General features: G+C 58.0%; 1 protein-coding gene across 8 annotated transcripts in view; it reads right to left on the bottom strand.

The window, feature by feature from the left end:
• Positions 1 to 340: 340 nt before the first annotated feature.
• The window catches only part of MAST3 (microtubule associated serine/threonine kinase 3), a 31,522-nt gene continuing 11,193 nt past the window's right edge, over positions 341 to 20,669 (bottom strand). For 6 of the 8 annotated variants that reach the window (XM_069790372.1, XM_069790374.1, XM_069790373.1 and 3 more), the window contains 26 exons: positions 14,861 to 14,949; positions 14,529 to 14,601; positions 14,326 to 14,346; positions 13,144 to 13,222; positions 12,439 to 12,596; positions 10,645 to 10,720; positions 10,053 to 10,262; positions 9,870 to 9,971; positions 9,117 to 9,249; positions 8,541 to 8,608; positions 8,066 to 8,151; positions 7,716 to 7,924; positions 7,230 to 7,368; positions 6,864 to 6,996; positions 6,588 to 6,753; positions 6,199 to 6,300; positions 5,797 to 5,919; positions 5,366 to 5,475; positions 5,083 to 5,228; positions 4,650 to 4,882; positions 4,338 to 4,538; positions 4,027 to 4,253; positions 3,780 to 3,902; positions 3,492 to 3,628; positions 3,106 to 3,287; positions 341 to 2,997 (listed from right to left, as the gene is read on the bottom strand). In XM_069790372.1, the coding sequence (XP_069646473.1) occupies positions 1,952 to 2,997; positions 3,106 to 3,287; positions 3,492 to 3,628; positions 3,780 to 3,902; positions 4,027 to 4,253; positions 4,338 to 4,538; positions 4,650 to 4,882; positions 5,083 to 5,228; positions 5,366 to 5,475; positions 5,797 to 5,919; positions 6,199 to 6,300; positions 6,588 to 6,753; positions 6,864 to 6,996; positions 7,230 to 7,368; positions 7,716 to 7,924; positions 8,066 to 8,151; positions 8,541 to 8,608; positions 9,117 to 9,249; positions 9,870 to 9,971; positions 10,053 to 10,262; positions 10,645 to 10,720; positions 12,439 to 12,596; positions 13,144 to 13,222; positions 14,326 to 14,346; positions 14,529 to 14,601; positions 14,861 to 14,949 (4,372 nt within the window). In that variant the 3' untranslated portion in view covers positions 341 to 1,951. Of the gene's footprint in view, positions 2,998 to 3,105; positions 3,288 to 3,491; positions 3,629 to 3,779; positions 3,903 to 4,026; positions 4,254 to 4,337; positions 4,539 to 4,649; positions 4,883 to 5,082; positions 5,229 to 5,365; positions 5,476 to 5,796; positions 5,920 to 6,198; positions 6,301 to 6,587; positions 6,754 to 6,863; positions 6,997 to 7,229; positions 7,369 to 7,715; positions 7,925 to 8,065; positions 8,152 to 8,540; positions 8,609 to 9,116; positions 9,250 to 9,869; positions 9,972 to 10,052; positions 10,263 to 10,644; positions 10,721 to 12,438; positions 12,597 to 13,143; positions 13,223 to 14,325; positions 14,347 to 14,528; positions 14,602 to 14,860; positions 14,950 to 15,022; positions 16,224 to 18,742; positions 19,579 to 20,669 lie in introns of those variants that run through there. The other 2 variants (XM_069790379.1, XM_069790380.1) reach the window with 2 other exon arrangements.

Here is a 20,669-nt window from a genome sequence, read left to right as displayed (position 1 = left end):
TGGGACTGTACTGGGCATGGGGCACAGCACTGGGCACCGCATTGGGCTGTGGGTGCTGTGGACATGGGGTACTGCACCGGGCACCGGGTGCTGCACCGGGCACGGCACCGGGCACCCACAGTCCAGGCCCAGGGCCAGAGCCAAGCACGGTGCGAGGCGTGCCGCTGGCAGGGCCATGTTCCCCCAGCCCTCCCTGCCCGAGCTGCGGCAGCTCCAGCACCCACCAGTCCCATTTACCCCTCGCCATCACCCCACGCAACGGGCGCTCCCTTCCCAGCCACGCGCCGGTGCCGGCAGCGCCGAATCCACCCGCCCCGGCTGCAGACACCACACCGCGGGCTCATCGCAAGGAACAATTTTAATACAACATAAAACTTCCCGAAGGTAAGAACAGAGCTGGGCGCTGGGCAGGAAGACACGGTCCCCTTGGCTTTTAAGATATTTTCCATTAAAAAAATCCTTTTCCCGCCATATCCACGCTACCGGTGTGCAGCTGAACCCTCCTTTCCCACAGTGCCGGTGGACACGGGGTGCCCGGTGTCTCCCCCAAATCCCGCTGCCTTCCTGAGACCTTAATACAGACGGTGGAGGAAGAAGCAAACGAAACGCCGAGCAGCTCCGGCTGCTCGTTTTTTGGGGTTAAATGGCGCCGGTTTAAAGGCAGGAGAAGCAGGATACGGAGCCTGGCACAAACCGCACGCGCACAAAATATCCAACACGCAGCCAAAAAATCCGTTGGCTGCACTGGGGTAGGAAATGCACCCGTCGGCGGTGGCGCGGTGATGCCCGACGGCAGGGGGGTCAGCAAACCGGGGACGGTCCCCCCCATCGCCAGCACGGTGCTCAAAGCACCGGGGCGGCAAACCGTGGCACAGGGGAAAAGCCGGTACATGCATTGTCAAATGGAAACGTTTATATCATAGAAAACAGTAGAAATGGAGGGGGGAAATGCCAGGTTGAGCTGTAGTTTGCTGGATAAAAAGCGACAGGGGAGAAGAGAGGGATGAAATTTCCAAATTACAAATGAAGCAGCAGCACAGGCGCTCGCTGGGTTGGGTTTTTTAAAAAAAAAAAATAAATACTGGCTTTTCACGGATGTCTGTATGCACCCACCGACAAACGCCGCGGGCTGTGGTGGCAGAAGAAATGCAAAAAGCAAAGACCGACCCTAAAAATCCCATTAGTATTCGCATCCGATTGCTGACCCCACGGGGACGTCTCTGCTTTTCCCGCCTGGAAGAGCTGATGGAGCCGGGTGGCTCCAAAAGGCTCCAAATAAAAGAATTAAAACCTTTACATCCGCTGTACGCTTATAAAATGAACCATATGCATCATCATACGATGAACCATATGCATATAAAATCACCCATATGCATCCCAGCTCGGGCTGCCAGCGTTTGGGGGATGTTGCTGTGGGTTTTGGTTTTTTTATTTTAAATATTACAATTACCCCTCCTGACGGGGGTTTCTTAGGAGATTTGGGGTGTTTCCAGCTAACACTGACGTTAAAGTGGGTCTTTGCAAGGTTAGAAAAGAGCCTGTCATCCGGCTGGGAGCTGGGAGACGCACGGAAAAGCCTGGGACCCCTCCTGGGGCCGAGTCGGACCCTGTGACGGTCCTGCACTGCCCGTTTAGCTTATAAAAAGTAATAAATTAATTAACGAATATTTGCATCAAGTCCTTTCTATACACAAAGGCTGGGGCCCTGCCGGGGAAACGCCGCCACCGGAAAAGCTCCCGCGTCTCTATAAAAATATGAGCATCTTTCGGGGAGTACAAAAAGCCTTCGGGGGAGGCGAAGTGCCGGGGTGCAGCCAGCCCGGCCAGCGCCGACGTCCAAAATGGCTCCGAGGACGTTTATCTCACGGATACGCCACGCGGGATGGGTTTTTCGGGGAGGCGGTGGGATGCTGTGGGGAAGCTGAACCATCCGTGGGTGCCGGCGTGGGGCTCAGGCGTGTTCGGCCCCGCTCCACGTGCTGCCCCGGGGTGCCGGGAGCCGAGCACCCGCTGGCTCCTGGCCGTGAGCCAGCAGTGCCGGCGGCACCCGCGGTGGTTGCCGGTGGCTGGTTGCTCTCTCCCCGCAGTTCCGATGCTGCCGGGAGCCGCGGTCCCGATATTCGCACCCATCCCGCCGCGGCGATGAGATGCTGCCGTCTGGCTGCTCGGTGTTGCCGATGGGGTAGGAGCCCTGGCATTCCCACTCGGCTGCCGCCGGCTCCTGCTCGTCGCTCTCGGAGCCCTGCACTGCGATCTGCGGGACCGGGCTGGGCTTCGGCTTCGGCTCCACGCCGGCCATGCCGCCGCACTGGAGAGCTACACCCTGCCCAGCTTCGCTCTTGCCGCTGTCTTCGCTTGCCGGCACCGTCTCCGGTTCATCGAAACTCACTTCTTGAACCGCTTCTTGCTTCTTGAAGGAGTCCCGGCGCTCAGAGAGGTTCAAGCGCCGCATGACCACCACCTCCTGGTCCCGGTCGTGCCTCTCCCCAAGCCGGGAGCCGGCAGGGTGATAACCGTGCTCCCCGGGGTACGCCGACGCTTCGCCATCCCCAATGGCTTCCCCATCCATCGCTGGCATCTCCAACCCCAGCTTGCGGCCGCCGCCAGTTTTCTTCTCCGCCAGGATAGTGACGATCTTCTCGGCCGACTGAACGCGTTTGAGGAGAGGGGAGCGGGGGCAGTCGGCGCTGCGGGGTCGCGAGCTCTGCCGGACGATGGTGGGGGGGGACAGGGTCTTGCCCTGAAAGGAATGGGGGGTTTTGGGGTACCCGGGAAGCGGAGACGGGGAGCGCTGGGGAGAAGGCGGGCGCTGGGCGGAGGAAGGGGTGCAGGCGAGGGGTGAGGGGGGGATGCTGCTGGTGGACTTGCGACGTCCCACTTTGTAGCGTTGCCCACCCAGTTTGGGTGCCAACCCGTGCAGGGAGCTGGGGCGCACGTGGCCGGCGGGCGACGTTGGGGTGCTGGAGGAGGGAGAGGTGCTCTGCGGGGACGCAGCATCTGCCGTACAAAGAGAAACAGGTCACCGCGAAGGATGGAGGGACACGTGGCATCCCCGCCTTGCCCGGAGCAAATATCCCCCCCCAACCCCGCCGTGGGTTGGGGTACCTGGGGGCAGGTCGGGAGCGGGGCTGCGGCAGGGTGTCGCGGGACCCGGGGACAGGCTGTGCGTGGGGGACTCCGGGAGGCTCTCGCTGGAGGAGAGCGAGTGATGGAGACCGGAGGAGAAGCTGCGGCTGGTGTGGAGGACCGACGACTGCTTGGAGATCTTCTTGAAAAGGGATTTTCTCCTGGGGGAGGCAGGGGGACAAAGGTAGCAGGAAAGGAATAGCCTCGGCTTCTCCTTAAAGCTGGTGGCCCTGAGTCTGCTCAGCTGGTGCCAGCAGGACTGGAGCCCACTGGACACCCCAGTGTGACAGAGCCGGAGCATTCCCCCCCAGCTTCAAGGACACGCCGGGAGAAATGCCATTTTATCCCGCTCCGGTTCTACCCACCTGTCCTGGCCGTCCCTTTTCCTGCTCTTCTTACTTCTCCGCGCCATCCTCGTCTTGGAACTGTTTTTCCGAGCAGGGCCGATTTTAATGGAGGTGTTCTCCAGGGCGGTGGTCCGCAGGGCCACTTTATTCCCACTCTGAGGGATGGAAAATGAATTGCTGCAGCGTGCCGGATCTAAGCACCAGATCCAAACTGGCTCCTGCCTCGGCTGCCGGCAGAGGCGATGCTGGGGAGCCACTGGATTGATGCACCAGTCCCAGGTGAGCAGAGCAGTGCCGGTCACCTACCTTCAGCAGCAGCTCCACGACGTCCCGGTGAACTAAACCCAGCACTGACTCGCCGTTCACATGTGTGATGAGATCGCCTGCTCTCAGCCCTGCTTCCTGCGCAGGGCTTCCCTCTTCCACGCTCTGCAATTGAGAGACCAAGGTTTTATTTGGGTACAAACCGAAGTTTCCTCTGGGGGTTTTCCCATCAGGAAACACGGTGTCTGGCACCACCAGTCCTTCTCCACGTGGAGCCCAGGCCACGTACCCAGACCATATGGTGGACAGTATAGACGTCGCTGTCCCCCATGTAGACGCGGATGGCTCGCAGGGTGAAGCCGTACTTCTTGCCCGAGCTATGGATGATGATGGGGGGCCGCAGGCTGGCGATGGCGAGGGATGAGTCTCGGCTTGGGGAGGAGTCACGGGAAGAGGGGTTGGAGGAGAGGGAGTGGGGGGAGATGGGGCTCATCAGGGCACCGCCGCCAAAGTCATCTGCAAGCGGGAGAAGCCAAGCTCAGCCTGGGAAAACCACATGGCAACCGCCATCCAGCAGGATAAACCGCACGGCACACAGACCTGAGGTGATGATGAGGGACAGGGCTGAGACGGAGGCAGATTTGGGGACACGGCTGCCCGGCGAGGCTCTCTGCTTGTCTGGCACGTCCTTCTGGCTGCCCAGCCGACGGCTCCCGCCCGGCTCCAGGCCCCGGGGAGTTGAGTTTTTGGTGCCGGTGCTATTGCTCCGGAGACGGATACGGTTCAGGCTGACGAGATCAGCTGCACAGAGGGGAGGAGGGAGAGTTTGGGGACACAGAAAAGCCACTCCATGCCACACAGGACCCCGGCTGGTCCCGGAGCATCCCGCACCAGTGCCCACAGCCAACACACCAGATAGTGCTGAGGGCTTCGCCGTGCTGCCGGTCCCCGCGTCGGGGTCTCCCAGCACAAACTTGGGTCTCTCTGGCTTGGAGGATGCCACACAAGGGCTTTCATCCTCTGAGGAGAAGGCAAACTTGGGCATGGTGTCCAAGCTGTAGGTGCTGGGCAGCGTGGCGGGGCTGCGGCTTCGCTCGTGCCGGGAGGTGTACGGCGTGGAGCTGCAGGACGTCCAGGAGCGGAGCCTGTGTGGAGAGAGCAGGAGGGCTCAGGAAAATCAAAGATGGGCAAGGGGGATGACACTGAGCCGCCTCAGCACCCCCAGACACCTCCCACCGATGCCTCTGCAAACCCTCGGTGCTGGCAAAAACCCTCCACGCTGGCACAAAGCCTCGGCACCGGCACAAACCCACATCAGCGTTGCATCCCCCATCTCAGCACGCACCGGGGCTCTGTGCCTGCCAGCCGGCTCCGGTCCTCGTCTCCTGAGTGCCTGTCCCATCGCTCCTCTTTGTCCTCGCTGTGACTCCGGTCGGAGGATGAGAGGCTGAGGTTGGAGTTAGCCGCCAGGAATTCGGAGCTGCTGTACACCTGAGGAGGAGACGAGCCATCAGCAAGGAGCAGATATTCAGGAATCCCCAGGGGCTCCAGCATCAGCCAGGACACTGATGCTTGGCACAACCGTGCCAGCCACAGCACCCATCTTTTTGGAGGAGGGATTGGAGCACCTTGCTGAAACGATGGGAGCAGGAGGAGAACTGCCCGATCTCCACAGATGATTCCTCATCGTTGGTTTCTTCATCCTCCGAATCCAAATGGCGGTACCTCTCGGAGCGAGCTGAAAGCAAGAGCCAGAGCAGGCAGGGCTGTCACCCTGCCTGCAACACACCACGTCCTGCCTGCCCATGGGGCCCCGGTGGGACCTGCACCCGCAGGGAGCTGACAGCCTGGTCCCAAATCCCAGGAAAGCTTTGGGGTAAGAAAATAAGGCTTTTGGTAAGGCTGAGCAGCCTGGAAACAGGATTGCATCTGTTTTGTGACTTCGGTTGTAAAGCAACCAACTCTACCCAGGAGATTTTCATCTCCTGCGGGAGCATCCGACCTGCAGCTGAGATAACGGATTGGCAGAGGGTGGGAAAGGGGATGGATTTGGCCTCACTGTCAAAGTAGCTGGTGTCGTCCTCTGACTCCAGCTGAGGGATGAACTCGGCCTTCTGCCGCAGCAACCCGTTCCAGTCCAGGTGGAGGAAGAAGGAATGGTGCTTCACCTCGTGCGCACCCCCTGCCAGGCAGAGAAACCTACATCAGGGGGACGGGGCAGGATCCGGGATGCTCCCGCTGCCAGCCCAAACAACACGGTCTCTCCTCCATGCAGAGCAAATGACTTAAAACAGGATGGCCTGGAGCCCTGAGCTGCCTTCCCGGGGTGAACCCCAAGCAGGTGACCTCCCCTGAGCATCCTCAATGTGCCAGGACACGCTTTGGTTTCAGAAAATGGCTTGACATGAATTAGGGTTCCAGGTAACCCCCCCGAGTGCTGGACGGGGGCTGCCACGCGTACCGGTGCCCAAGCGCTCGAGGGGACACTGTCTCAGCAACCGTGTGATCAGGTCCTGGGCGTCCGCGGGAAGAGCCTCGTCCCCTTCCGGCCACATAATTTCATCTGCAAGGAAAAAGGAAAAGGAGTTCAGAGTGGCTGGAAGAGTTTGGACACGATGGGGGCTGTGGTGATGCGAGGTCGCAGGACAAGTCACTTCTGGGCAAGAGAAAAATCCCCCAGGAGCCGCAGCAGATGAAAGCGTCCTCCCAAACTGGGAAATCAAAGCTTGAGGAGCCTCCTCACCATTTAGCTGAGTATGAAACGAAGGAATGAAGCTCTCCATTTGTTAAGGATGAGCCATGACTGCTGGGAAGAGCGAATGGAGGAGCAAAGTTGCCACTGATACTCACCGCTGATGACCTGCCCGAAGAGCTCCTCAGGGGTGTCTCCAAAGAAGGGGACGCAGCCCACCAGGAACTCATAGAGGATGATGCCCATGGCCCACCAGTCAACGGGCTTCCCGTAGCCCTGTATGAGGATGACTTCTGGGGCGATGTACTCCGGAGTACCACACACCTGCGTGGGAAGCGGTGGCTGACACCTCTGCAATGACCTTTGCAACAAGTCCTGAGGCTATCCCCGTGCCTGGTGATGGCAGATCGGCCAAGCGGAGCAGGACCTCGTACCTGCTTGTCCATGAACTCCCGAGTGTCCTTCTCCATATGCCCTTCGTAGAGGTTCGTGGTCATGTTCATCAAGCCGATCTTTGACAGACCAAAGTCTGTCAGCTTTATGTGGCCCATGGAGGTGATGAGCAAACTGCAAGAGACGACAGATGCCCCATGATGATGCTCTTTGCTTCTGGGGAGACCTGGGCAGGACCAGGCAGACTCCAAGACCTCTGGTCCTGGTGCAATGGCACAGAACCAGGTCTTTGGGCACCAAAAACCCATGACCTCATTCTCCCTTACCCTCTTGGCTTGGATCAGTCCCTCTCCCTTCCCCATCCAAACCCAACCCTGTCCTTGCTCAGACCTGACCCACATCCTCACTTGTCAGGTTTGAGGTCCCGGTGGACGATGCCGTAGTTGTGGAGATACTCCAGCGCAAGAACGGTCTCAGCGAAGTACATCTTCGCCATGTCGACGGGCAGTGGGCCCATGTTCTTCAGCAACGTGGCACAATCCCCCCCTGCAGGGACACGGGTCCTCCTGAGCACGGGAGGCTCAGAGAAGGCAGGGACGTCACCGGGCAGGGCTATGTTGCCTCTCCTGCCAAGCAGGCTCCCAGCCAGACCCTCCCATCCCTCCTTGGAAGCAGTGTTGATCCCTGGGAATGGGGCAAAAACGCTCTCCTAGATGAGCATGGTCACCACCTTCATTGAGGTGAGACTCAGGATCACCAAAGCATCTCCTTGTGCTTCCCTCTGCTCCCTGGAGCAAAGCAGGGCAGGAGATGTCCCGGTGGTGTCCTCGATACTCAGACATTGATATTCCCCTGTCCCCGCTGCACTGTCCAGCCCCGGATCCCATTCTCACCTTCCACATACTCCATCACCATGCAGAGGTGTCGCTTCGTCTCAAAGGAGCAGAACATGCTGACCACGAAGGGGTTCTCCGCAAAGGTGAGGATGTCCCTCTCCACAAACACCTGCTGGATCTGGTTCCTCAAGATGAGGTTCTGCTTATTGATTTTCTTCAAGGCGAAGCGCTGCCGCGTCTCCCTGTGCCTCACCAGGTACACGGCCCTAGGAGACAGCGAAACAGCTGGACCTCAAAACATGTCCTCCAACTATCAGGACCAACCATGCAGCACCACAGGGCTCGGATGGGGAGGACTTTGGAGATGTTTACGGAGGGAGACAAGTGTTAGGAACTTCCCAACTGACCCGTAAGCCCCGTTGCTGATCAGCTTGATGGTCTCAAAGTCCCCCTCGCACGGCTTCCTCCGAGGAGCAGTGGCTGAAGGCTGGATCTGAAGGACAGAGGTTTTTAAGGTTTCCCGGCGTGCTAGCGCTCTGAGTGCAGGCAGGAATTCACCGAGCAACATCACGTATCACCTCCTCGCACTCCTTGCTGCCAGAGAACATCCCTCCCTGAGCCCTCTCCAGCCACAAACCCCAAACCAGAAGAGCAAGATGCTCTGCAGATCAAGAGCCCCTCTCTTGAGCTTTGTCCACTGAAGAAGCCAGACGAGGGACTGTGAGATATTACACCTGAATACAAGTCACCCTTAGGGACAACCTGAATTAACATCTCCCAGCCTAAGATAGTAGACGAGCTGCTGGAAGGAGCTTTGGTGTGGGGTGAGGCAGGACGAAGCTGGAGGCAGCAGGTGGGACAGGCAGGTAGGACCGTGCTCACCTCACAGGCATCATCGTTCTCCGGTGTGATGGTGTTCCCGCTGTCAAAGTGATCCAGCTGGACCATTTCTGTAGAAGACAGGGATGGTTTTCACCTTCTTCATGGTCATCCCCCACCAAAATAACCCCCCACCAACCACTCTCCCTCCAAACTCAGAGATCCCGCGGGGATTTAGCCACACGCTTTGCTCGAGCTATTGTATGGAGAAATTCAGGTCATGGCGTTAAGAGGTTCAACAGGAGGTTAAACATTTATATAATTCTCTTTTTTCCATGGTCATTCCCGTGTTCTTCAGGGATTATGGTTCCCCCCCAAGGCCCTGGCTTCCTATGAATTAAGCGTTCTTGAGCTTAATCTGCTTTGCTGAACGTGTTGGGAGCAATAACGAGGGATGTGGGGCTGGCCAGGAGACCTGGACACCATCCTGGTCCTGCTGTGACCCACCCCATGACACCAGCTCAGCCCTGCCGGTCCCCCTGCCACCTCCCAGTGCTCATTCACGCTCGCCAGTGGCCAAACTGGAAGTCCGCATCCCACTGCAGGCCTCGGGGGCCAGCAACCCAAGCAGTTCCCTACCCTCCAGTGGGTCCTTGACGAGCCCCAGTTGGCTGATGATGTATCGGGGAATATCGGTCTTTATTCCCTGGCCAACTTTGGCGTGTCCTTCTGCAGCTTCCAGGAGATGGTAAAACTCCTCCGGGTCAAACTCCTGGATGGGGAAAACCAAGCACAGCTGAGGAGCGAGACTTTGCAAAGTTAAACCTTTCCTCTAAGCTTTGCAGGTGACACCTGTAATTGGGGACAGGCTCTGGATGCTTGCAGGAGCAAGCTAAACACTCTGCTCCTGTTTCTAGCATTGTTCCCCATGTGAAGGGTTGATGGAAAAAAACGGAGCCCCGTGAGTTGGCCTTGGAGGGGAAACCAAGGAGAGCACACCAGCAGCACACTTCATCACAGCTCCTTCTTCCAGCTGCAGGAACCATAGCACAAAGGCAAGTGCTTTAGAAATTCAGCACAACAGCTAAAATAAACCTGAAAATGGATGAGAAAGCTTGCTAAGAAGTTCACATCCCACTACTCCACTAGGAAAAACCAGCTTCTCCTCTGCAAGAAATGGCTTTAATGCTAGGAATGGTCTCAGCTCCTTGCTGCAGCCTGACCAGGATGGTGTGGAGCAGCGGTTCCCATGGTGGACCAGGCAAGGTAGTGAGGAGATGCCTTGTCTTTCATGGTCTGCGTCTACCCAGAGAGGAAGCAAAGCCTCCTCTCCGGGCGGGCACGGACCATGAAAGATAAGAAACATGATGAGCTGCCGGTGCCGTGTCTTACCAGGCACTCCAGAAGGCGAGCAGGACGGGAGATGATGATCAGCAGCTTCCTCACCAGTTGGTCAATGAACTTCACCTCCTCACTCTCCGAACGTTCTTGAGCCTGCCAGAGAGGAGACAGAAGCCAGGCGTCTATCGGTAGCCTCAGGAGATGGCACCAGCCAGGGAACTGCCCTGTACTCACATCCCGGAGCATCTTCTCGAGTTTCTCCTGCAGCTCCATGAAGTAGCGGGAGGTGATGAGAGCTCCTTGGGACTTTGCCAGGCAGTCGCGGGCCAGCTCGATGATTTGGTGGTGGATGAAGCCCAGCACCCCGTCTGCCAGTGGCAGAGTGCTGCTCGGAGAGAAGTTTGTGATGGTGTCCTGCAGACGCTCTTCCATTTGGGCTGTGGCCTGCAAGGCAGAATGGATGGTGATGCCCGGGAACATGCGTCCCCATGGCATGCATTGGGTTTGGCCAGCCAGGATCTCATGCTACTACCTCCTGCAGCTCCAATATCCACACGCACATCACGGCCCCACCTGGGACCCAGCTTCCAGCAGACTGGAAAAACTCCATCAAAGTCTCCCAGAGACCTCTGCCTGCACGTGTGATGAGGCAGACCCGCAGATCTCTGCCTCCCCAGTTCATTACCACATCTCCAGTGTCCTCAACACCCCCTGGTATCTACCCATGCATTCTATATTCCAGCACAAAGAGGTTGTTCTGGAGAAGATGCTGTCAGGATGCCACGGAGGGACTAACGTGCTCATCCCACCCAGTCCCGGCAGTTACCTTGGGGAACCTCTCCTTGTACACATGGTTCATCATCACAACCTCATTATCAAACGTTCCACTCGTCCGTCCAGGGCTGCAGAGGGAGAAAACCAGTTGCATTACAAGGTCCAAGTAATTTACATCTATGCAAATAGCTACTGCCCCTGGAGAGCAATTTGTTCCCTCCTCCTAACTCCCAATCCCAAGCAGTTAAAGCTCATCTGAGTGGAGCCATCAGCCTTGGGCCAGCACTTTCAGCAGCAGCTTCCACCACGCATGGATCTAGTGGTTCCTGGCACCTGGTCCAGGGAAGGTTAACCTCCCACAGATCCAGGCCTCCAAACTCAAGTCACTTGAAAATCCAGAGCTGAGAGGCTGGTGCATCAGTCAACTTGGCTTTGAAGAGCGAGCTCATCCTTTCCTTCCTCTGGATCCCACAGTTTCTCACCTTTGTTGCCCTTTTTGCAGCTCACCAGCAAAAAAACCCCAACCAAACCTCGTGGCGGACCTTCATTAAACAAGGCTTCTCTCTTCCCCTCACCCAACATTGCCTCTCTCAGGCCCCTGCCTGGTGATCCCCTTATACAAAGCAAGTCGCAGGAGCAGCCAGCAACTCATTAACCGCTATATAATAAATGCAGCAATTAAAACCAGACCCAAGCTGCTTGCTGCCAGCCCCAGCTCAGCCATTGCCATGCCATGCTAACTGCAGAGCTGGCATCTCCTCGGTGAAAACTTCACCGCCTACAAAACCCTGTCAGATAATTAATCTGATTTTAATGAAATTTCAGCCGGCAACACGCAGGGCTACGGCTCTGCCTCTGGCGCAAAGAGGGTTGGGAGCTTTTTCAGTGGGAAAAGAGGATTTAACCAAAACATCCCCTGTAAAAAGCACAAGCTCCTGGTGCTGGACAAGCAAAAACATGACCAGCTCCTTGCATGGGGCATAGTCTTGGAGCAGCAACGCAGAGCTCAGCAGGTCTGTAGGGTCAGCTCGCACGATGCTACAGCCACCAGCTTGATGGTCTCTCCAAATTTTCCTCTCTCCAGCCCGCAAATGCCTGTCCACCTGCACTCCTTGTTTTTTGCAGAGGCAAAGACCAGGCTGATGCTGAGCCCCAGCAAACAGAGGTGATGTTTCCTTACCCAAGCCCAGAAATGGGATTTTTAACCTTTTAACGGCAGGTCAGGCCGGTGGCCTCCCAGCCATGCCCTGCAAGGATGCCCACCGCTCAGGCTTCTGCTCAGCGGTCCCCTTCTCTCTTCTGAAACCTTTGAGACAATTGAGCAAGAAGCTGCAAACCAACTATTTTGGAACAAATCCCACTTTCTCCAGCTTCAGCCCCAGGAAACCTCACTCTCAGGTGTTGGCTACTGCCAGGAGCAATGCCACATCCCAACAGCTGAGAAGATGCTGAGAATGAGGCCCTAATGCCCAAAATCACAGAGCTTAGGATCATAGAATTACAAACTCATGGAACGGTTTGGGTGGGAAGGGACCTTTCAAGGTCACCTAGTCCAACCCCCCTGCCATGAGCAGGGACATCTTCAGCTAGATCAGGTTGCTCAGAGCCCCGTCCAACCTGACCTTGAATATTTCCAGGGATGGGGCATCTACAACCTGAAGCCATAGCTTCTCCACTCCCCTGCAAGGAGAAAACCCGTATCGGTGTCAACACCTTGGGATGGGCTTAGCAGGACCAGGACATCCCAGGAACAGCTTATGAGAGGGCAGAGGATGCGCTGGATGTGCCGGCACCCAGCGCATCGTCCCAGCAGCACCGTGGGTGCTCCCCACAGCGGGTGCCGTACCTGAGGCTCCTCGATCGTGGGCGCAGGCAGGGCGAGTGCCGCCCCTCCTCGTCCGTGACGCTCTCCGTACTGCGGAAATGCTTAGAAAGGAAATGCAGCTCGTCGGGTGTGGGTTGGTACGGCAGCTGGTGCAGGCGCTCCTGGGAGGACGAAGACGACTGGAAAGAAAGAGAGATGCAGGGGATCGGGAAAAGGATCCGTGCTTCCCGGCAGCGGGGTGGAAACCAGCAAACCCATGAGTGAAATATCCCTCGGAGCCTCTTAGGAGGCTGGAAACACTGACGGGCAGCATGCTCTGTGCTCAGTAATGTGAAATAGGGATGGCAAGACCAGCCCAGGGAGGTCTGCGCTGCCCACTCCCACCCCAAACCCTCCAGCTCTCCCACTCAATCCAGCTCCGCTGAGCCCCATCCCTTGTACCTGCAGCATCCCGGGCAGCTCCTGCCCGGCCATTCCCCTGCATGGTCGGGATGTGCCATGACATGCAGGGATGCTGTAAAGACCAGGGATGCTGTAAAGCCATTCATGAGGCTCTACGGCTTTCTTAAAAGCACATTTGGAAAGCGCGATGCAGCTAAAGCACGTGGTCCTCTAGGAATGGAGGGGCTGCCTAGGAACCAACACTGCGGGGCTCAGGAGGCATTTCACCAAAAATCAAGGGGTTTGGGTTCTTCTCGCCTGCTGTCATGAGAAAGTAAACGTTACCGAGACAGTGGAGCTGGGGGTGTTGGTCCCATAGCCAGAGGAGGGTAACGAAGCCAGTGACCACCTTCTGCCATCAGCCCTGTGAGTGCAAACGTGCCAATCACATACAGGAAAAAAACAACATCTAAATGCAAATAAATAACGTCAGAGCGGTAAGGGTAGGGAAGAAGATGCAGGTTTGGCTTGAATAACAAAGCCCTGAAACCTCTTTGCAGAATGGACTGAAATTGAGTGAAATAAGAGGGGTTTGCAGGGGAGGGGGGCTGTTCTGCAACCCCGGTGTGCGGGCGGCCATGGGGACGGGGACAGTGACAGCGAGCGGGGTCCCCGCAAAGGGACGGCGCTGGGGCTCGGGCGAGTGGCAAATCCGTTTCAGATGGGTTAAAAAAAAAAAACTCTGTGAGAATCTAATTTTTAATTAGAGCAAAATTCAGCCTTCTGGGACTGTTCTATGAGAAATCGGGATTCCTCAAGACCCATCCTGAGACAACAGGCGCCGCGGAGCAGAGCCCGGTTATAAACAGGAAGGCAACCGCTCACACGTAGGCGAATGCTTCCTCTTGGAGATGTTTCTAATGGACGGGGCAATGTCCACGTCAAGATGAGGCCCTTCACCTCCCGCCGCTGTTTCCCGTGCGGGGCCAAGGACGACGGGAGCTGGCAGGGTGCCGGATCCGGCACCGGCCCCACCGCATGCCCTCGCCGCCGGCAGGCTCGCAAATCCCCAGCCCTGCAGTTTGGCTTTTCGCTGTTACAAGCTTGAAAACCAGCCGTAAGCCTCCAGTTTTTTTCCATGTGACGATCGATGGGTTAAAATCAGCTGTCTGTCCCCATGCGTGCAGTTAATTAATTAGTTAAACAGGATTTTGGCATCTGTGTCTGGAGCAGTGCAGGCTGGGGAGGGGATGCAGCAAGATCTGCATCTGCGGGGACCCAGCCGAGCATCCGTCCCCGAATATCTGCCGAGCATCCGTCGGGAGCGTTCAGAGTGGGTCCAAGCTGGGGCTGAGCTCGTGGCTGGGGAGGGTGTGATGGGTATAGGGATATTTCTGCTCCTGGAGCTGCAGGGAGCCCAATCCCAGAGCAAAATCTCCCTCCCAGGGATGCACACAATGAAGGGCCTTGCCGATGCGGAGCAGACATCTCCCCAGAACGCAGCCCCAGTTGGTTTCCAGTACTCACCTGTCAGTCCGAGGAGCATGGCTGGGGGAGCGGGAGGTACCAGTCATGGCAGCGGCAGAGCAAAGAACACCAGACCAAAAAAATAAGGGAGAAAAAAGCAAAAAACCAAAACCAAATCATTTGAGATCAACAGAACAGTCCCAGTTGGTGGATTATAATTATTAGTGAATATTAATGGTCTGGGAGGGGGGCCGGGAGCTCACCTGCGAGCGAAGGGGAAGTTGATGGAGGTGCTGGCAGAGAAGTTGCGTGGGCTGTCCAAGGGGCTGCTCCCGGCTGTGGGGAGAAAGGGGGAAAAGTCACCCCGATACCGGCCCCGGTGCGATGCCCAGGGTGCGACGGGCTGCTGCTTCAGGGGAAAGAGGGGGTAAATCACTTCCCAAGCTATTCCCTCCTGGAAAAGGCACCTGCGGCCAGGAGCCAGCCCACTGCTGCTAACAGGTGCTGCAGAAGCAGAAGGGTCCCCTGCCACCCCTCCAAAATATTTGGGTCATTTTGGGAGATGGTCAACCCATCCCCTTGGGACAGCCCTTACCTGTCGGCACAGAGAGGGGGGAGAGAGGCCGCGAGAGGGTCGGAGAGGGGGTGCCCACCACTAAGCTCTTCCTATTGCTGCTTCGGCAACTGGGGAAAAAAAAGAGGAAATTAATTTGGGGAAGCGAAGGACAGGGAGGGCTGGACAGGCTCAGGCATGTACGGGTCCACTGGTATGTGATGTCCTGTGCCAAGGGACACGACTGCCATCACCCCATTGATTACGGATCTCCCACCGCAGGGAAGGTCTGTCCCCGGTTCAACGCTGCCAGAGACGGGCCGACGGGGTTATTTTTAACAATGAACTGTCTTGTCAAAGTCCCACTTCTGGTTTTGGCTGGCTGGGGAGGGCAGAGGCAGGCAGCCCCTTGGGCAACAGGCCGAGGGCAGGAATAGAAAAAGGGATGTAAAAGGAGGAAGCGATGGAAATGCCAAGTGGCTTCAGGCCACAATCCAACCTGCTCCATCACATGGAAAATGCCCCCCAGTTCCTATAAACCTCCCTGCACTTGGTGGTCCCCAGGTCACAGCGGGGAGGACAGTTGGTCCCCAACCCTCTGAGACTTTGGGGTATCGCTGGGCATTTGCGATGCCGTGGCAGAGATCCGGCTCGGCCGCGTTCCGGCAGGCAACAGGAGGAAGCCACGTGCACCGGCGCCAGATAAAAAGCAGGACCACGTGTAGGTCCACGCTGACAGCACCGGCACCTTGACACCCCAAACACCCCGAAACTCCCATCCCAGCGCTGCGCTCCAGTATCCCGCAGAGCTCCTCTGGAACAACCAAAAGGCCACGTCTGCAAGCGCCGGGTCTCCATGTGACCATCTCCATTCCCACCCTCCCAACTCACAAGATTTCAATCCTTCTTGCAGGAATTTTGCCTTTCCTTCCAGCCCTTCTCCAAGCCCTGAGCCCAAGGTTGCCTTGCAAACACAGCCCTGCCTCGAAAAGCCCACCTGCCCGCAGCGATGCTGCAGCCCCACTCCCACTGTATGCAGCCCATTTCAATATGAATAAAATACAATCAGCTCATTTAAGTTCTCTTTCACTCTGCCGAGAGGGAACTGCAGATATCCACAGCACAGAGCAGAAGCTCAAGCACGAGGACAACCTTCCCCTTCCTCTATCTGCGCTTCCTCGGGCTGCAAATTCTGCAAAGGTGACGCTGAATTTCCTCGCTAGGCTGGGAACGGGAACCCACAAGGATGCCATTAATTAAAGGACATTGTTTAACATCACGTCGCAGCCAGGTACACCCACAAAATCGAGGGGATGGAAACAGAGAGAAGGGATTCTCCCTGGATCCCAAAACCAGAAGTGAACAGCAGATATGGTATCTGGGGTGCAAAGGACGACATTTTGCAACACGCCGTCCCTCCAGACAGCTGTACGTAGCACCGGTGCACGGGCAACGCCAGCCACGCGTGGTCAGAGCTCTGCACGTGTGATCAGAGCTCCACACGCGTGGTCAGAGCTCCGCACGCGTGGTCAGAGCTCCACACCCAACGCCTGGCACCCCAGCACCTCCCGCTGGCATCTCCCCCCCCTGCGGAGCTCCTCCTGCTCCCACCGTAAAACTGGGAGCCCCAAGTCTTCTGCTCAAGACTGAAGGTCTCGGCCAAGCCGGTGACTGGGGAGGCTGCTTGGGGCCCCCCCAAAACCCTCCCTCCACCCAGGATGAGGGGTCCCTGGGTGCACCCCTGGGACATGCACCCCCGGGACATGCACCCCGCGACCACCCTGAGCTCACTCGGAGCTGTAGCGGCATGCTGGCGGGGGGGGGAGGCAGAAACCTTCCCCCCCTGCAACCATTCACCCCTTCCTGCCCCTGCCTGGCCCCTCCATTTGCTTTTCTTGCTTAAACGCAAGCTTGAACACCAATTGCAGCACCCACAGCTGCAAACTCCCAGCCCAGCACCCACCCCCAGAGCAAGAGCAAACCACAGCCTCTTGCTGCCACCGGCTCTGCGTGCCGGATGGGAAACCGAGGCACTGCAAGCAAACCTGCTTCGCCGCCGAAGCAGCACAAGCAGAGGTTTATTAACCAGAAGGGCTGCAGAGAGCTGCCAGCTTTGGCATTACTTCACCATTCGGTCCCGCCGCGGGGACCGGGGTTGCACGTGCATCTGTGTCTTGCAGGGGGGAACATCCCAGGGGACGAGGGGCTTGCTCCTGCTTGCTGGGTTTCATTTTGGAAGTGAAAACAAACCTTTAACGAAGCAAGTTCCAGTAATGGTGACACAGAGGGAGGCCGACGTTTCCTGTTTCCGTGCGCTCCACCCTCGGCTCCGCAACCATCTTGCGCCACTTTAACCCCGCTTCGCCTGATGCATCATCTACAGCTGGTTCCCATCTTTTACGGCACGGAAACCTCGGGCTAGAAACAAGCCTCGGGGTAGAGACGAGCTGCCAAACCCTGAAGGCAGAAGCTGGGGCTGCTGTCCTCTCTGCCTCTGTCACCTAATTGCCCATTCGGTACCAAAAATGGAGTGGAAAATCGCCGTCAGCATCTCCCGCGCTGCTCGTGCGGAGGCTGCCTCGGCCTCGGCGCTGCCGTTGCCATCCAGCACGTATTTCAAAGGATGCGGAAAGTGTGTGACAACCGGTGTGACCCTGAAGCCTGGAGCAAAATAACGTGTCACCCGTCCCCAGGCTGCCTGCGATGAGGAACCGGCACGTCCCACCGCCTGCCGGCACCCGCACCGGCACCCGGCCTCGGCACGGCACGGCTGGGATGTCCACAGGCAGGAGACAGCAAAATCTGGCAGCTTCCCGAAGGCTGCCTCCTCGGAGCCGCGGGAAGGGCAGGATCCGGCTGCGCAGCACAACACTGATGCCTCTAACCGGCAAATGGCTCCACCAGGATCCGGGCGAGCGGCATTGGGTAGCAAGGAGTCAGCACCGTGCAATACCGAGGGTCACGCTAAAGCACCCGGCCATCACCGGGAAATACACGGAGGGACTGCAGCATCCCGCTCCTCTCCAACAGGATCCGACCCCTAAAACTTCCCAGGATGGCAGAGCATCGTGTGTCAGATGCCAGCCTGGTGCTGGGCAGAATACCAGGCAGAAAAGCGGCTGTTTGGGGCAAAGTGGGTGCAGGGTGGTGGGAGCAGCGCGGCTGCAAGGGCAGAGTCAGGCCGATAAGGGAGCGGGCACAGTCTCAAAGGGCAAGCAGGCGGCTCCGCTCCCGGCTGCGTGATTAAGAGCATGAGTCGGCGCTCCCGGCTCCCTTCTTTACATGGCTGCGGACAACATTTTTCCTCCGTATCCCCCAAACGGGCACACGGTGCTCACGTGCCTGGAGCTTTGGGGAAGTGCCATAGATCACCACATCCTGGAAAAATCGGTTTCCAGTGGGATAAGTTTGTGTTTAACGTTGAAAGTTGCCGAACCAAGCAGCTGCACCCCAAGTTTCTCCATGACATTTCTCCTCCGTGACTTGTGATGGCGGCGCTGAACTCGGCTGCCTCCAGGGATGGAGACTGGGATGGGGGAGGCTGGGGACTGGGGTCTCAATGGTAAAATGCAACACGCTGCCTGGCACGGGCCATGCACAACCCCACCACATCTGCACAACCCCACCAGACACCCGGCATCACTCTGCGGAGCTGCTCTGGCCCCTCGTCCCACCCCAGCCGAAAGCCTGGCCCTGCAGATGCTTTTATTAACCCACTCTGGAGCACCAAGCAACACGCTGGGCGCCTCCCAGGAGGAAAATCCCAAATCCTCGCAGGGACTCGCGGGATAATGAGTTGGCTATAGACTTATTTATTTCTTTGCACTGCAAGAAAACAGCCTGAAGAAACTGCCCCACACCCTGGAATGCATCCCTGCACGTCCCTGTGCCACAGTTTCCCATTAGTGGGTAGAAAAATGGTACCTGTTACGTCTGCCGGCACGTTTTTCTGCGGTGCGCGAGGTGTGAACAACCACGGGCGGCATCCACGGAGAAGAAGAGCCCCGTCAGCCATCGAACCACTGGCTGTCCTGCCCCGCGCCGGCCATCTCAGCAACCCTCCGCAGGAAATTAGGATCCCTCAGACCTCTTAATCCCACTAAATAACATCATATGCTTTCTGCCCACTGTAAAATAGGCCAGACCAGTTCTCGCTGCGGATTCTAGGAATACCGATGAAAGAAGAGCAAATCCTCTGCCCTTCATGAGAATTACAACCTCATCATGCTCAGCTGGAGACAGATGACTGCCTAGATCATCTCTCCAATTACACATCTCTCCCAGGGCCCCCCCGGCTCAGCCATCCCAGGTTGGAAAACCCCATCCAATGCCTTTTCTTCTTTATTAAAGGCCCCCCTTGCCCGTCCTCGTGTGCTGGCAGCAGTAATTTCCACAGCCCAGGTGAAGCAGGCACCTTCCTGGAATGGGATCGGTGCTGGATGGATTCATTTGCTAAGCAACCGTGTTGCTTTGTGCCAGCCCACAGTAATATTAAAAGACATTCACAATGGGAATATCTCCCTTCTGCCTCCGCGCTGTCTTAAACACCTTTTTTTATATCAAGCCGTGGAAGGGTTTTATGCCTGGGCCGGCTACAGCACCCCAAATCTGCTGGATGGAGGTGCCCCCCTCCACCACCCAGACCCGGGGGGGGGGCTCAGCGGGTGCTCATTGCACCTCTCCCAGCGCCAGCAGCGCTGCCTGTCCCCCTCCTGGGGGATATGTCCCACCTACCTGCCCAGGTCAAGCCTGGCATTGTAGCTGGAGACCTGGGGTAGCCCCCTTAGCACCCCATTTTTGCAGCAGCCCCCAACACTACCCCAACCCTACTGCCGAAGGGTGTGCGAGCCCTTTGCCCCCCCCACTTTGCCCCCCCTGCAGCCCTGCCCAAGGGACTGGCCCCTTCTCCCCCCTCCCCGGGCACCCTGGGGACTCTCACCCAGGCTCAGGACATGTCACCGCATGGGACACATCCCATCAGTGGAGTGCCCACCTCAGCATGGGGGCTCACAGGGGTATTTTCCCCCCCCTTATGCATGCAAGACACCCCCCCCGACATGCACCCTGCTGCAAAGAGCCCCAACCCACCCCCCTGCGGGACTAGTGCCCAGCGCCCCATAAATGTGCATCCCCTAATGTCCCAGGACCCTAAACTCTGCACCCCCCCTGTGGTACTGGGGTCCCAACCGACGGACCCTCGGATGCACAGCCCACCCCACCCCGGCAGCTTCAGGGCTTTGAGGATGCACCCTCAGTGCACAGCACCCCCCAAAAAGATGCACAGCACCCCCAAAACACACACCTTGGTATGCACCCCCCAGTGCAAAGCCCCCCCCCAAACCACACACGTCGGTGCACAGCCCCCCCAAACCCAAGCACCCCAGTGCCCCCCCCCAAACCACACACCCCGGTGCACCCCCCCCCAAAACCGTGCACCCCCCGGTGCAAAGACACCCCCCCCCCAAACCCATGCACCCCCGTGTGCCCCCCCCCGGTGCAAAGCCCCCCCACCCCCCAAACCACGCACCCCAGGGTGCCCCCCCACCGTGCACAGCACCCCCCCTACCCCAAACCACGCACCCCAGGGTGCCCCCCCCTCGGTGCACAGCACCCCACTACCCCAAACCACGCACCCCAGGGTGTCCCCCCACCGTGCACAGCACCCCCCCTACACCAAGCCACGCACCCCAGGGTGCCCCCCCCGGTGCAAAGACCCCCCACCCCCCAAACCACGCACATCGGTGCACAGCCCCCCCCCAAACCCAAGCACCCCGGTGCCCCCCCCCGGTGCACAGCACCCCCCTAACCCAAACCACGCACCCCAGCGTGCCCCCCCCGGTGCACAGCACCC

This window comes from Haliaeetus albicilla, chromosome 8 (assembly GCF_947461875.1).
Source record: "Haliaeetus albicilla chromosome 8, bHalAlb1.1, whole genome shotgun sequence".
Lineage (NCBI taxonomy): Eukaryota > Metazoa > Chordata > Aves > Accipitriformes > Accipitridae > Haliaeetus > Haliaeetus albicilla.
This window is presented reverse-complemented; position numbering and strand designations above follow the sequence as displayed.